Raw genomic sequence first — 15,736 nt, 5'->3', positions numbered from 1 at the left:
TAAAACCTTGCAGTATTTTCAAAACCTTCCACAAAGAAAAGTCCAGGCTTAGATGGCTTCACTGGTAAATTCTACCAAATGTTTAATTAATGACAATCCTTCACACTCTTCCAAAAAATAGAATAGGAAGGAACACTTCCAACTCATTCCATGAATCTAGTATTATTCAGATATCAAAACCAGACAACGATACCATAAGAAAACTATATTATCAATATCATGAATATAGATACAAAAATCCTCAACAAAAATCCTCAGCAAAATGAAGCCAGCAACATATGAAAAGGATTACACCTTATGACCACATGGGATTTATCCTAGGAATGCAATATTGGTTTAATATTTGAAAATCAATGTAATACACCATATTAATACAGTAAAGGAACCAAATCCTATGATCATCTCAACAGATGCAAAACAAGTATTTGAAAAAACCCAGTACCATTTCATGATAAAAATACTCAAAAAACCTAGGAATAGAAGCAAACTTCCTTAACTTGACAAAGAACATCTAGAAAAACTCCACATCTAACATTAGACTTAAGGGTGAAAGATGAAAGTTTTCCCCCTGAGATCAGGAACAAGTGAAGGATGTCTGACCTCACCAATTCTATTCAACACTACACTGAAAGTTCTAGCTAGGAACTTTGGCAAGAAAAAGGAACAAAAGGCACTCAGGTTGGACAGAAGGAAGTAATACTATCTCTATTCACAGATGATATGATCTTGTATACAGAAAATTCTAAAGAAAATACACACACACAAACTTTTAAGGATTCATGAATGAGATCAGCAAGGCTGCACAATACAGAATATAATAAATGAAAACCAATTGTATTTCTATACACTAGCAATGAACAACTGGAAGATGAAATTAAGAAAAAATTAGATTTACAACATTAAAAAGAGTGAAACATTTAGGAATATATTTATGAAAATAAGTATAAGATATATACATTGAAAATTATAACACATTATTGAAAGAATTAAAAAAGACCTAATAAATGGAAAGAAATATTGTGTTCATGGACCAGAAAACTTAATATTGTTAAGGTAGCAATACTCCCCAAATTGATCTATGATACAACACAATCTCTATCAAAATCCCAGCTGTTGTTTTTTTCTTTAAACAGAAATTGGTAATCTGGTCCTAAGAGTCTTATGGAAATGAAAGGGACCTAGATTAGACAAAGAAATCTTGAAAAAGATGAGCAAAGTTGGAAGACTTACACGTCCAGATTTCACAAGTTCCTGCTAAGCTACCATAATGAAGATGGTACTGGACTAAGGATCTACAGACCAATGGAAAAGAAATGACAGTCCAGAAATAAGCTCTTTTATGGTCAACTGATCTTTGACCATTTAGTAATGAAAGAATAGTCTCTTCCATTAAAGATGTGGGACAATGAGATAGCCACATGCAAAACAGTGTAGTTAGACCCTATCTCACACGATACACAGAAATTAACTCAAAATGGATCATTCTAAAACTCTCAGAAGGAAACACAGGACACACCTTTGTGATCTTGGGTTAGGCAATGATTTCTTGGGTGTGACATTGCAAGCACAAGGGACAAAAGTAAAAATAGGTAAATTGGTCTTCATCAAAATTAAAAACAATAGTGCTTCAAAGGTCACTATCAAGAACGTGAAAACACAGTTCAGAGAATGGGAGAAAATATTTGTGAACCATGTCTCTCTGTAAGATGAGAACTCCTGAAACTCAACAACAACAACAAAAAACCAACAAATTTAAAAAAATGAGCAGAGGATCTGAATAGACATTTCTCCAAAGAAAATACACATTGCAAATAAACACATGAAAAGATGCTCAACATCATTAGTTACCAAGGACATACAAATGAAAAACCACAATGATACCACCACACTAGGCCAGCTCTAATAACAAAGACAGATAAGAAAAGGTGTGGATGAAGATGTAGAGAAATCACAATTCTTCACTCAGTGCTTGTAGGAATATACAATGATGTGGCTTTAAAAAATAGTCTGACCATTTCTCAAAAAGTGAAGCATAGAGAGTTACCACATGCGCTGTGTGCGAAGACGCTTCAGTTGTATCTGACTCTTTGTGATCCTAAGGTTTGTAGCCCACCACGTGGTCTCCTCCACCCACGGGCTTCTCCAGCAAGAATACGGGGATGAGTATGTGCCCTCCTTCAGGGTATCTCCTGACCAGGGTATTCAATCCACATCTCTTATGTGTCTTGTATTGGTAGATGGGTTGTGCCACCTGGGAAGCCCCATAAAACCCAGCTTTTCTACACTTCAGTATATATCCAAGAGATTTGAAAATATGTATCAATACAAAACTTATACATGAATCTTTACAGAGGCATTATCCATAGTAACTAAAAAGTGGAAAATAACCCAAATGTTCACCAACTGATGAATGGATAAACGAAATATAGTATGATCATACAATGAGGTTTTAACCAGCCATAAAAAGCACGAAGTAGAGTCATGCTATACCATGGATGTATCTTGAAAACACTATACAAAGTGAAATAAGACAGTTACAAAAGGCCATAACCATATATTTTATGATTCTGTTTATATGAAACATCATGATTAAAAGTTTATATGAAATGTCCAGGCAAATCCATAGAGATGGGAAGTAAATTAGTAGGGATTGGGAGAAAAAGGAGGCAGGATTCTCAATGAGTATGGGGTTTCTCTCTGGGGGGGCGAAAATTCTCTAAAATTAGATGGTGGCAATGGTTGTATAGCTCTATGAATAAAATAAAACCCACCAAATTGTGCAGTTTTAAAAGGTGAATTTTATGGTATATGAACTATAAAATATGTTTGTGTGTCACACGCACATGTATATATACACATATACGTTACTGTGTTGAAACGTAAGATAGGCCTCCATTTCCTGGTGAGAAGGTTAAATGTTTTTCCAACTGGAACATGCCATAATATGCCTGACAAGACAAGATTTTCTTCTTCAAAACTGTCCTCAGAAGGAAAGACAAAGTTGTACAGGTCTCATGTTTTAGAGCTCCTCTCACCATTTCCCACCTCACTCTAAGGGATTTAGGGTGAGAAAGCACAAGGTATGTTACTGGATCTCTGTTGCAGTATGGCATGTGGGATTTTAGTTCCTCAGCCAGGGACTGAACTGGTGTCCCCTGCACTGGAAGGCAGATTCTTAACCACTGGACCACCAGGGAAGTCCTCCCTAGCTCCCACTCTTGAGGCTCTTCATGGTTTCTGCTCACCCAGTACCCACTCTCCTGGCTCTTGTAAATGCATATAGATTTTCCTCTCAGCTATCCCCCCATCCATCTCAGAAGGTCTGTCAGGCTGCTGTTTATGTCCATGGTCAAAAGGTGGACTTATGACTCAATCTACCCAATCAGATGTCCTTCTTTGGGAATTTGGATCAAGACTGGGGTGACTCAAAGAAAAACCTGGTGATTTGCCACAGCTGGTCTGCCCTGAGGAGACAGTTCCATGGCTCCAGGTCCCTGGAGTCAGGGGAGGTATTTGGGTCCTACTGTTTTCTTCAGGTGTTTCTTGCACCCAAGAACCCTAACTTGGTCTTTTGGATAATCAATAGCCGACACATTCCATACCACTGTCTTAGTTCTTCCACAGCAGGGGCAGGATTCCTTAGGACTGTCCAGACAATGAAGGAAAAATTGGTAGTTTCCTTATGATTTAGGAAATAAATGATTTATTTCCTAAATCATAAGGAAACCACTACTTCCACTGGAGCATCTTTTTCTTGGTTCCTTCTTGGTGACCATCTGCTTTAATATTTTAATTGAAGCTCTAAACCTTAATTGACTCTTAGCTACATTAAGTTGCTTTGTTAGTTGAGGGAATAAAAGGCAAACAATATCATATCCCACCTTTGGTGGGTGGTGTGAGTGTAAAGAAATGCTTTTTGAATTCAGACTACATGGATAGACAGAAAGAACAGGAAAGAAGCATTTAAACTTAACCTGAGGCTCTTAGCCTGAGAAATTTCTTCCATCCACAGGGAAGATGCCCCCTGGCATAGGGCATTGAAACAAGAGAATCAGACTTTGGGGCTGACAGGGACCTTACAGAAATGATCTGACTAGAGCCAAGTTGGGCTTAAGATTTCGTCTTTGACTCCCAGTCCAGTGCTTACCTCTTCAGTTCCCAGTCATGTGGCTGACCTTGGCTGGCTCCTCTAAGTTTCAGGGGACTGGGGAGGAGCAGGGGAAATATTCTGGACTTGGCAAATGGTTGCCTAGGGAAATATGTCTTGCAAGGCCACCCAAGAAACCAGCAAATTCCAGTAGTTCTAGTTGGACTGTTTTCCTTAGGTTTTCCCAGTGGGGACTTGGCAGAAGGAACTGGGACCAGAGTTTGCACGGCAATATAGTAGGTGTTTTTGTTCCCACCCTTCTTCTCCATCCTCCTGGAGTTCTTGAAGCAAGTCAATAGCAAAAGGGCTTGGTGAAATGACCTCTGCCACTGCCGTGGTCTCTTCTCTGTAGGTGACCCAGGCAGCTGGAGAGAGAGCGCCTTGATGGTCTTTACCTTACAGTATAAGGATATCAGGCAAATACCCAGAGAATGTGAGAAGGAAATCAATTCAGAAATTGGGCTTGGAGTTTCCCCAGGGCTGACAATGACTTACCTTAGCTTGCAACTTGCACTGGGCAGTAAGGGCCCAGTGGAAATAGCATGCATTACTGGTTCTAAGGAAAGAGACAGAAGAGCCCGGACAAGGTTCTTTGGGCGGAGAAGAGATGAAATGTGCCCTTCCAAGCTGTATTTTTCAGTCATTAATGGGCATGATCGGTTTAACTAACACCTATACAGAGAATTTCCCATGTTCTAAGCACTGTGTCAGGTTCTGCAGCATATATATATAAGTACATATAAATAAGAAGTGATCCCTGTGTGCAAGGAACTATAGACAAACATAAGACACATAAGTTTAATTAAATGGGGTTGGTGATAAGCCCTGGATGTTACTGAAACACAGAGGAGGGGTATGCTTCCCACCAGGGATTCGGGGAAGTCTTCCCAGGGACAAAGACCCAAGAAAGCAAGCCACAAGCCTCACAGGCAAGAGAACCACATGAACAAAGGCGTGGACTCTGGGTGTAGGGGAAGCCACAGGCAACAGCTGACAGTGTTACTAGAGCGCGAGGAGGGAGATGGGAAGTGTGGGGAGATAGGCAGAGAGGCTGGGGTTTGTTTGTTGGGGGTGGGGAACGAAGGGAGAGGAGGGAAGTTAAGTTATGGGAAAGAACAGGGTCTTTTTTTCTGAACAGGGAAGAGGGAAGTACCTGGGAGATTCACATTTTAGACAGGTCCCTGCTACTGCCACGTGGATTTGGGGAGGAAGAGTCAAGAATGGGGGCAGGGAACCTACTGAAAGTGATGATGAGTGCCGATTGCAGGGTGTACACAATGAGAATGAGGCACTCGTGATGAAAGGGACATGGACTGGAGAAATGGCCAGGAGGTGAGCGACGATGGAGATGGAGCTGTGGGGGGGAAATCAGGCGGGCTTGCAGGTTTCTGCGGTGGTTGATGGGGCCAGGAACTGAGGGAAGAAACACAGGAAAGGGAAATACGTCTGGAAGAGAGATGTTGATGATGGCTAACATTTATTAAATACTTATATGGACCAGGCATTGTGCCAGGAGTTTTTCATGCATCGTCTCACAACTCTATAAAGTAGGTATTATTATTCTTGATTTATAGATGAGGAAAATGAAACTTTGAGATGTTAAATGGGTCGGCTAGATCTGCACAGCTGGTTGTGTGGTGGAAAGAGTTTAAAATCCAGGCATTCTGGCTCCAGGGCCAATGCTCTTAATGACCAGGCAGGATATATGTGTATGCGAAGAGTCCAAAGAGCCTGTGGGGCACCCACAGTGGAAGTCTGGAATTTAGGGAGGCCATCAAGACTTAGATCATGGTGTAAACTACTTAAGTTGACCACAGTCCCCTGGGGAATCCTTAAGTTAAAGAAATAGCCAGTGGGTAAGGGGCTCACAGATATGAGAAAAACATACGTCCCAGATGATCTTTAAATCTGAAGACATGGCTCTGCTATCCAGGCAACAGAAAACTGGACAATCATGAACCTGCAGTAGTATCAAATAGAAGTGTCCACCAAGTTAAGCAGAAACATTAATTATAATAGTACTATGCTGTATAGTAATTATCCTAAACAGTAAGCACTTTACATAAATAGTAGTAATTAGTGTAGCACAAGTTTCCAAAACTGTGTCCTGTGGAATAGTTCCTGGAGATGTTAATTTTAAAAGTCTGGATAAAGAAGGTCTTTGGAGTCAGATAAGCTTAGGAAATGCTGGTATAATTGAAATAGGGCACCCAATGCCTAGTTTATAGTTTTATCTTTTCTCTGTCAGGATAGTGGAAAAGCTAAAAGTGTAGGCACTGGGAACAAGCAGCCTGGGGTTAAATACTGCCTCTGACCAGCTAGGTAATTTGGGGCAAGTAACTGAATTTCTCTGAGGGTTTCCTCCTGACTATATATGCCCCACCCCCCATTCATTCACACTGAGGCTGACATCAGAATACCTTGGTGTGAGGGGCTACCAAGGTCTTGCCTGTTTCTTTGAAATCTGATTGAGGTTGAAGATGATACAGCAGGTTGCAAAAGCGGGAGTGAAAGGGGATGATTTTCCACGCTCCCCCTGACTCATAATGAACACTAAATTATGATGCTCCAAAGAGCAGGCGAGGGCCAGGAAAAGTCCAACTTCCTGACCATGGTTTGGGGCAATGAAGGGAAACTGATAGGAATGAATGGAAGCTTCTTAATCACACTGTGTGGCCCAAATGCTTGGCTCCCAATAAAGATACTTTGTTTTCCCTGATAGCTCAGCGGTAAAGAATCCGCCTGACAATGTAGTAGACTGGGTTCAATCCCTGGGTCGGGAAGATCCCCTGGAGAAGGAAATGGCAACTCACTGCAATATTCTTGCCTGGGAAATCCCACGGACAGAGGAGCCTGACTGGCTACGGTCCATGGGGTTAAAAGAGTCAGAAACCACTTACCGCCTAAATAACAACAAAAGGCCTTCACCAACCCTTTAAGTAGACATTTCCTTTGCGAAGCAGGTGGACAGGTGGACGGGAAAAGAGCAGCTGTTTCTCGCTCTCCTTTGGCGGTGGGCGGGTGGCCTGGAGGCACGCATTCTCCCAGTGTGCAGAGGTATTTTTACACACCCATCCACAAACACCAGGGGGACTGTTGCCTACAAGCCTCACTTTTCAGCCTAGAGGCCAGGTCCGGGCCTGAACCGTGGTGGTATGGCAAGGTCTTCCCCCTTCTCTGTTCCTTGTTTGTAAGATGAGGAATATGGATGGGGTGAATTTTAAGAGTCCTGGCAGTCCCGACGTACTTTGGTTTGTACCTCTAGGAGGTTCTATTCACTTTCCCTCCGGTCCCATCTAACCAGACGGTTAGGGCGTACTGACCAAAAATGGCTTACTTTCATCTCTTTTCCATGGGCCAGTGTATCGAAGACAAATCTCCCCTCTCACAATTGTGAGTAGGGTTTGCCTCCGTAGCTTTCGAAGCTAAACAGCAGCTGGGGTCCCAGCTGGGAGGTTAGGTCCTGAGGCCTTAAGACTCTGGAACAAAGACAGAGCAGGAGGGAAGGGGCCTTCCCAGAAAGTGCGGGGAGGGGAGCCCTGGGGCTGTTTATGGCTTTACCTCTCCCTAGTGCTGGCTGTCCTCTCCTTCCCACAGTTTTGGGGGGAGGGAAGGAGTCCTGTTTTCCTTAAAGCTGATGACTTCACCTCCTTCCCTTCCTCTTTCAAAGGTTAGGGTCTCTACCCCTTTCCCATCTGCTCCCAGCGTTTGAAATCTCCATCCCACTGTTTCCTTTTATTCTTCTTAGGATTGGGGTCTTGACGCCCCTCCCTCTTTTTCCCTCACTTTGAACCTTGCCTCTTTATTCCTTTTTAGGCCTGGCCTCTCCAGCCGTGGGTAGAGGGGTCTGCATACTTCTTTTTTCTCTTCTGAAGGCCACGTCTCCCTCCCCCAACTCTTTCCCGCTCCCCTTCCCCACCCCCTCCCTCCGCCCCGAGGCATTGTGGGAGGAAACAAGATGTGGGGCGAGAGCGGCGCGGGGAGAAGCCCGCAGTGCGGGGCCGGGCGGGCCCAGCCAATGGGGAGCGCGGACGGCGGCGCGCGCGGCGGGGGGGCGGGGGCGGGGCGCTATTTCAGTGGGGACCGCGCGTCGGCAGAGCAGCGGCAGAGCGGAGCGGAGCGGAGCTGCGAGGCGCCAGCGCGGAGCAGGCGGGTCGGCGGGCGCGAGGCGGAGCGCGGGCGGCCGGGAAAGCTCTAGGGCGGACGGCGGCGGCGCGAGCGCTCGGTCCGGGCCTGCGGGAGCCGGAGACCGCGGCGGCGGCGGCTGCTGCCGGAGGAGCCGAAGGGACACCGCCCTGCCCGCGCTCTGCCTCAGGCCATCGCTGCTCCCCCGGGGCCCCGCGAGAACTCGCCTCTGTGAAGGTGAGCGGTGGGTGGGGGCGCCCCGGGGCGGTGGCCCGACTCGCTAGGTTCGGCCGCGAGGCCCGCTTCGGCGTGACGCCTCCGGCGCCCCTCCGGCCCAGGGTTGCGCCACCCCGTACCCTCGCGACCTCGGGGCGCGGCTGGGGCCATCGGCTGCCGATGTGCGGCCTCCAGCCCCCCGGGATCTTCCTGCGCGCACGGAGGCCCTGGTGTCGAGGCCGAGGGAAAGCGGCGGAGCGGGCTCGGGCGTGACGCGGCTCCTCTCGCCGCCACCCTCTGGGGCGTCCTTCCTGCAGCGAGGACGCCCCGTCACTCCGGCGCTGCTCCAGGCCTGGCGGGGGAGGGCGGCCGGCCGGCTGGCCGGCCGGGTGGAGGTGGCGGGGAGGATGCTTTCTCATCGCCCAGGTGCCGGCCTTCCGGACTGCAGTCCTCTGGAGGATGGGGTAGTGGAGGGAGACGGCCCCTTGGGGTTCCGGAGGGAGGAAATATAAGCGTAGTGCGTGTTGGGGGCTGGGGAGGGCGGGTCGTGTCGTTCGAAAGCTTGGCCTTTTTGTCGCAAGGCTGGGAATAGAGGAGGGGGAGCTGTCCTGGAGTGCCCTCTTTGCTTTTCAGAGGAGCCCCTGGCTCGTGACTGAGAGACAGCTGGCCTGGGGCCCTCGGTCATCCTTCAGTCTGGAGGCCCAGGTCCCTAGCTTTTTTTTTTTTTTCCTCTTGGAGGGAGGGGCTACGTTGGCCCCTCCCTTCCCTTTTTCTCCCTGGCACCTTGGACAGGGGAGGCTGGGGCTAGGCCTCACCTCTCTGACGCCTGGGGGGCCAGGAATAAAGAATCGTGGCATTGTAGTCACAAGACCAACATTATGTAACTGCAGGCTCTCCTGGAGGGTAAGGTAGCTTTTAATCACTGTGACAAAGTTGTTCCTTTGGACTTTTGAGGATGAGGCAGTGGAGCTGGTTAGCTTGCTGGGAAAAGGGATGCTGATTTCATACTTTAACCGGGCCGCACTCCCACCCTTGAATTTGTAAACAGTGCCCCCTTCTGAGTGGTAACCTGGGATAGGCCACCAGGTGACACTAGTTTTCATCACACTTAGTGAGCCTTAGAATATTCTGTGTTGCTGTTGTACCTTTGCTCAAACCCATTGACGGTGCCACATTTATTTCAACCATTTTTTTAAAAAGATGCTGATTTGTCTCAGGTCATAATGGCTAGGCCTTGAACTGGATTCTCCTGACCTCTTCAGCCCCAGGTAGTACTCACAGACTTCTCTCCAGGCTCTTGATTTTTTTCTCTCAGGAGTGTGGAAGCAGAGGGCGCTGGGGCACTAACCCATTGCTCTGCCACTTGCTGAAGTGGAACCAGCCCTGCTTAATTTGCCAGTGCGAGACAGAGGTACCCTGGATGCACTAAAGGGCTGCCTGGTTAGCAGCAGGCATGTATGCATCCGGTGCAGGCTGAAGTAGTCATGAATTCTGCTTCCTTTTCCACCCATCCAACCCACAGGTTAGTGTAGACTCAGATCAGGGTGGCCTGGAGTGATACTAGGGATCTCTGCTTGAGCAGACAGGTTCCTGTGTAGCTTTGTATCAGATAGGGCTGAAACAGCAGCATCTTTTGCCCACTGGGCTGATCTCAGAGTGGTGCTTTGGGGAATAATACCTGGGAGGGGGGATATAGATCTTTGCTGCAGGAACTGTGGTCAAGGACAGAGGACAGGATTTTGCAGCTCATTTCTGTTCCTGCCAGGCACCTCATGTGCCGTAGACTGCTAGGCAGGCCCTTGCCAGCCCACTTGTAATTCTTGTTATCCTAAGGAGGGACCATGCAAGGTCTGCCCTGGAACTTTGATTGCTATAGGGTGAATGCAGTGGCTTAGATGGCAGGGTTATGAAGCAGTGCAGTTAAAATAAAAATTCTTTACCTTTTGTTGTCTCTGTCACCATTGTGCATTGGTAGCCTAGGACTTAGCAGTCTTCTTATGTGAAGGGCTAGATAATAAATATTTTAGGCATTACAAGCCATATCATCTCTTGCAACTTTGCAACTCTGCCATTGTAGAGTGTTTTATAAAGCTGTTTAAAGCAGGTGGTGGGCTGAATCTGGTTAATGGGACAGACCACTGTGTAGACTGCCCTTGTTTGCAGTGTTCTCATATAACCTCATTTTAATTCTTACAGCAACTCCTGATAGAGAGCTATCCTCATTGCTAAAATGGAAGTAATCAAATGCAGAAAGGCTGAGTGACTTGTTCAAGGACCAGACCTAATTCATCTTCCTGCTGTGATGCCAATGATATAATAATGGTTATTAAATCAAGGGCTTACTATGTTCAGGTGTTATATCACCTGGTTTGCCCTCAGGTTAACTCAATTCCCCATTTTAAGATGATAAACAGAGCACAAAGGTTAAGTAACTTGCCCAAGGATACAACTGGTAGCTGGTATATTGTAGTATTTTGGCTGTTGATGCTGTTCAGAATACTAGAAATAAATTTAGAGTTGGAAAAGCCTCATTTTAAATACAAAAACTGATGATTTAATGTCTTTTTAACTATTTACCTTGTGTTTCCCAGACTTGGTAACCTCATCTCTGCTAAAATCTTAGGATCTCCCTCTTACAAAGCTTCATGTCTGTATTTTCTGTTGCTCTTACCTTTTGTGCTGCTGTCTCCCACACCCAGCTGTTCCTTTTCATTGCCTGGAGCACGGGGTTGCAGCCTCACCTCTCTGCTTCTTCTGCAGTGTCACCATGTCTGACCGGAAGGCAGTGATCAAGAATGCAGACATGTCTGAGGACATGCAACAAGATGCCGTTGACTGTGCCACGCAGGCTATGGAGAAGTACAACATAGAGAAGGACATTGCTGCCTATATCAAGAAGGTGTGCTGGGAGGACTGTGGCTGGTGGTCGGGGTAGGGATGGATAGCTCACCTGTGCCCCAAGGAGGGCTGGAGCGGGGGACATAGGAAAGTAGGTGTAGTCCATGCAGACGGAACCCTGGGAACTTGCAAAGCAGGTAGATTGGGGAATCAATCTTATTTACTAGAGATTCACCTTAAGAATTCTTAACTGTGCTGGGGTGTGTGTGTGTTTACAGATAATTACATGACTGCAGAACAACAGGGCGTGAAACTAAAAGATTAAATATAACTGTTCCAATTCAGAACTATTCAAAATGAAGATCAGGGATGTTTGAATGGATAAGATAAGATCATAAATTTTGGGGGAGCTGCATCATTTAAAATGGGATAGCCCTATAGTCTCATTGTGTAGGAGATTTCCTTTTCCTCTCTTTAAAAGGACCCCTGATGTCCACTGGTTAGGACTCGGTGCAGTCACTGCTGTGGCCTGGGTTCAATCCCTGGTCAAGGAACTAAGATCCCACAAGTCGACTTGTGTGCCCCTGCCCTGTGTAAAATAATGGACTCATGTACTAATTACCTTCTCCCTACCTTCTTAAGGAAAGGGTGTGCTTGAATATACATATATATATATTTTTTTAATAGATGAGCATTATTGGGGCAGTAGATTTAATCCTTGAAAAATTTCTGAATGAAAGGGTGAATAGATATAGTTAACATATATATAGGGAGGAGGCAGCTGAGCTAGAGGTGAGAGGTGGTACTCACAGTCCCTAATTTCCAGTCAGGGTCCATGTGCATTGGTGGCATAGTCCCAGTCTGATATTCTCAGCTCTAGTATCCCAAGGATGCCTAAGAGCCATGGCATTATGGCCCATACAGGTGGTATAGTGTCCTTGGGTTTACAGAGCTCTTTGCTGTCTTTGTGTGGTATGAGAAGTGGAAATTGGAGTCTTGAGAGACTTTTTCTGTGTGTGTAGCCAAGGGATGTAGAGCCAGCCAGGCTGCTAGGGGTGCTGGTTCCTCGTTGAGTGATGCCTTTTCTGTTCTTTGCAGGGAGAAAGTGTAGAGTCATGGACTCTGAGGAGAATCCTTAGATTATATTCAGTCCTGCTTTCTTGTTTTGCTTATGGGGAAGCAACTGTGGGTCTCCTCTGTTACACAGTCTTCAGTCAGGAATAAAGCTCTGTGTGGTGATCCATGCCCTTTCCACTGTTTGCCAATACCCTTTTGGAGTCATGGTATGGAGGCTGTGAGAAAACTAAACAAGTTGATGGTTGAGCTCGTGGCAGACAGAGCTCCAGGGTTGGCAGCATTGCTGAGCCTGTGGTGGAGGGCTGCTCTCCTTTCACGGTCGTGGCAGGATGCATCTAGAGCTGAGCCATCTATTTTCTGCTGGGTTCACAGGGTGGCAGGGCCTGTCTGATTAGGTCCTGAGGATTTCCTTGCTGGCTTTTGATGTTGAACTTAAATCCCTGAGCGAAGTGAGGGAATTACCTCAATCTCACGACTGGGCCCTTGTCCTGTGCTTACAGCCCACACAGTGCCTGGGACACTGGAGTGCCTTTAAAGTTGGCTTAGACAGAATTGCTTCCTGTTCGGTCCCCATTTTGCTCTAGTGACTTGGTTTTTGGCATTTGGAAATGCTAGTTTAGTAGTGTGAAATGTGAGTGGCAAGTCAGAGAGACTTGCTTTTCTCTTTTACTCAATGCTGTGTGACATCACTGGAGTGGTTCTTAATTCTGTTGGTTTTTCTGATTCCCTTGCTGAAGAATTGCGGGGTGGGCTTTTGAGTAGGTAGCTAGAGAGACAAGAGATGTTAGAGGTGTAAAGTTCTAGAGAGAAATAATGGAGCCTTTGTGGTATTATATTATTAACGAAGGAGTGTTCTAGCCAACCTTAGAACCTGAGCTCCTGAAGTTCAGAGAACTGAAGCCATAGACTGGGGGTGGGGTGGGGATGACAGCTAAACCAATCAGACTCTTATTCTGATTTCTCATCTCCAGCTGTCCTAATTGCCTTTCTTCTCCTTTTTTTTCTTCTTTTAGGAATTTGACAAGAAATATAACCCTACCTGGCACTGTATCGTGGGCCGAAATTTTGGCAGCTATGTTACACATGAGACAAAGCACTTCATCTATTTTTACTTGGGTCAAGTTGCAATCCTCCTCTTCAAGTCAGGCTAGGTGGCCACAGTGAAGGTGTCAGCGGCGGCGGCAGCAATGGCAAGCAGGCAGCGTTGCTGGGACTGTTTGGCACTGGGGCCAGCATCAGGATGTCCTCTCCAATGGCTGTGCTACTGCATGGACTGTATACTCGATTTCATGTGTGTGTCGCAGTAAACAAACCAAACTTCTTTCTGTTTAGTTGCCTGGGGAAGAAGGCTGCTTTATGTTTATTTTTCAAGACTTAAATTTTTTTTTTTTGGTTATATTGCACTAGGAAATCTGTCCCACTCCTCCCTTTTCTCTTTCTCTCCCTATACAAATATAAAGCCCTCAACAAAGCCTGTAAGACTAGGAGGGCTGGGGAAAAGAAAAAGGTCTCTGGAGGTGGAACTAAAACTGCAGCTGCCTCCTCCTGGTGGTGGATGCTGCTTTAGGAGGGCCAGGAAAGGCGGCGGGAGGGACAGTGTTAGGATTGACAAGGAGAGAGGGATAGGATGGAGGGTAGGGGGATTGATCTAGTACCAGGGAGAATATTCCACTGAACTGTGATTCCACGGCTTGGGGCAGGGGGTGGGGCTGGATTCTTTAAGAGGCCCTGAGACGTATTTGTCTGTGGTGTGTGGGAGTGGGGAGCAGACTTGTCTTGCTGTCTTTGTCAGAAGAGTTTCTAAGTAAGGGCTGTGTCTTTGTGGATTACCTTCTTTTATTCTTCCTGCCAGAGCTCATGCTTGGAGGCTGTTGAGGGTAGGATTAGCTCAATTTTTTTTGTTTGTTTGTTTTGTTTTCATTCTTCCCTCCTGTCTGCTCCCTGCTTAGCCCTTGGTTTTCTCATTCCTCTGGAGTTCTCTTAGAGCAGCCCCTGTTAGTTGGCTGGCAAGGGAATTTCTGATGACTAGTTCTTAGGTCTTAGCAATCAAACCAAATCAATGTTTCCCTTGATTTTCCTCTGTGTATATGTGTGTGAATGTGTGTATGTATCTTGGTTTGGGGTAGAGGGGAGGGAGGGGCAGGGCTGTGGAATCTCTCCGGTATATGGGTAGATAAGTGGACCTATGTTAACCTCTGGGGCATCTGTTTTGGGAGTGAGTATGGGTATCACCCCCCTCAGCCATCTGGCCTAGACACTGCTTGCCCTATGGCCATCTGCTCCCAGGTGGGCTTTAGGAGGATAGCCCAGGATGAGGTGGCCATGCTACCATCCATTTTGGAGCCTAGTCTCAGTGGTGAGGGAAAGTGACTTTGTGAATGGTGGCAGCCTCTTGTGGGAGGCAGGATGGAAGTGATAAAGGGCTGTGAGGGGCTTTGGGGGAACTTCAAAGGAGGTCAGTCTTGCAGTGGGGAAGCCAGGAATTTAGGGATGGAGCAGGGTCACTAGTGGTAGGAGATTCCAAAGGGAGTGCTGGGGAAATCTTATCTGTGGATCAAAAGGGATGGGGTGGGGGATGGGGGGGATGTCATTGCTGATTGAGCTACTGATTCTTATAAACCGCATTGAAAACTCTCATGTGTAGGGTTGATGCTGTGGGGGGGTTTGGGATCCAGCTCATTCTCTTTTTCTTCCAAGTCCATCCTTGGGGTTGGCAGGGAGGCAGGAGAATGCCCCCTTCCCAAGCCTTTAGTGTGTACTGAGCTTTCTTTTTGATGCTGACAGGGGAGGGTGGGGACTTGGATGGTGAGTGAGTTCCCCATATCAAACCATTTGGTGGGCACAAAGCTGAGTGCTTGGTTTTAGGTTTTATTTTTTTATGAATGTCTAGATCTGTTTCCCTCTGCCCTCCCAGACTTGTGTGGCCAGTTGGAAATGTCTAGTTTGTGTTCATCTCTCCCTCATTTCTGGAGCAGGGGCTGAGACCCCGCCACATCTCCTGTGCTCTGCATCCACGCCTCTTTTGGACATTAAAGGTCGATTGATGCACTTCTGAGCTGTTTGGGTTTCTTTGGGGGTAAAGGAGGGATGGCTTGGTTGGTGGCAGGGTTGCCACACATGGGTGGGGTAGGTATATAGTGCGGAGTAGAATGGGGCTAAAGAGATACTGATTGGTCTGAATCTGGTCTTAGTTGGAGGGCCAAGGCTTGGGTCCCTTAAGTGCAGGAAAAGAACCAGCAGCACTCACCCACGAGATTTATTGGGTCATTGGTGGAGATGGTTTGGTGAGCCACATTTTGATCTTCTGTATGATAGATGTTGAGCCCGGATGAC

General features: G+C 46.6%; 1 protein-coding gene across 1 annotated transcript; it reads left to right on the top strand.

Moving 5' to 3' along the window:
- The first annotated feature begins 8,218 nt into the window (after nucleotides 1-8,218).
- On the top strand, nucleotides 8,219-15,458 carry DYNLL2 (dynein light chain LC8-type 2). Its single transcript, XM_040244246.1, has 3 exons — nucleotides 8,219-8,509; nucleotides 11,249-11,387; nucleotides 13,417-15,458. Exons 2-3 carry the CDS (start codon nucleotides 11,256-11,258, stop codon nucleotides 13,552-13,554), a joined length of 270 nt encoding a protein of 89 aa, XP_040100180.1. The 5' UTR covers nucleotides 8,219-8,509; nucleotides 11,249-11,255; the 3' UTR covers nucleotides 13,555-15,458.
- Nucleotides 15,459-15,736: the final 278 nt, after the last annotated feature.

This window comes from Oryx dammah, unplaced genomic scaffold (assembly GCF_014754425.2).
Source record: "Oryx dammah isolate SB20612 unplaced genomic scaffold, SCBI_Odam_1.1 HiC_scaffold_8, whole genome shotgun sequence".
Taxonomy (NCBI): Eukaryota; Metazoa; Chordata; class Mammalia; order Artiodactyla; family Bovidae; genus Oryx; species Oryx dammah.
The sequence above is the reverse complement of the archived record's forward strand: the minus strand, read 5'-3'. Positions and strand labels throughout refer to the sequence as shown.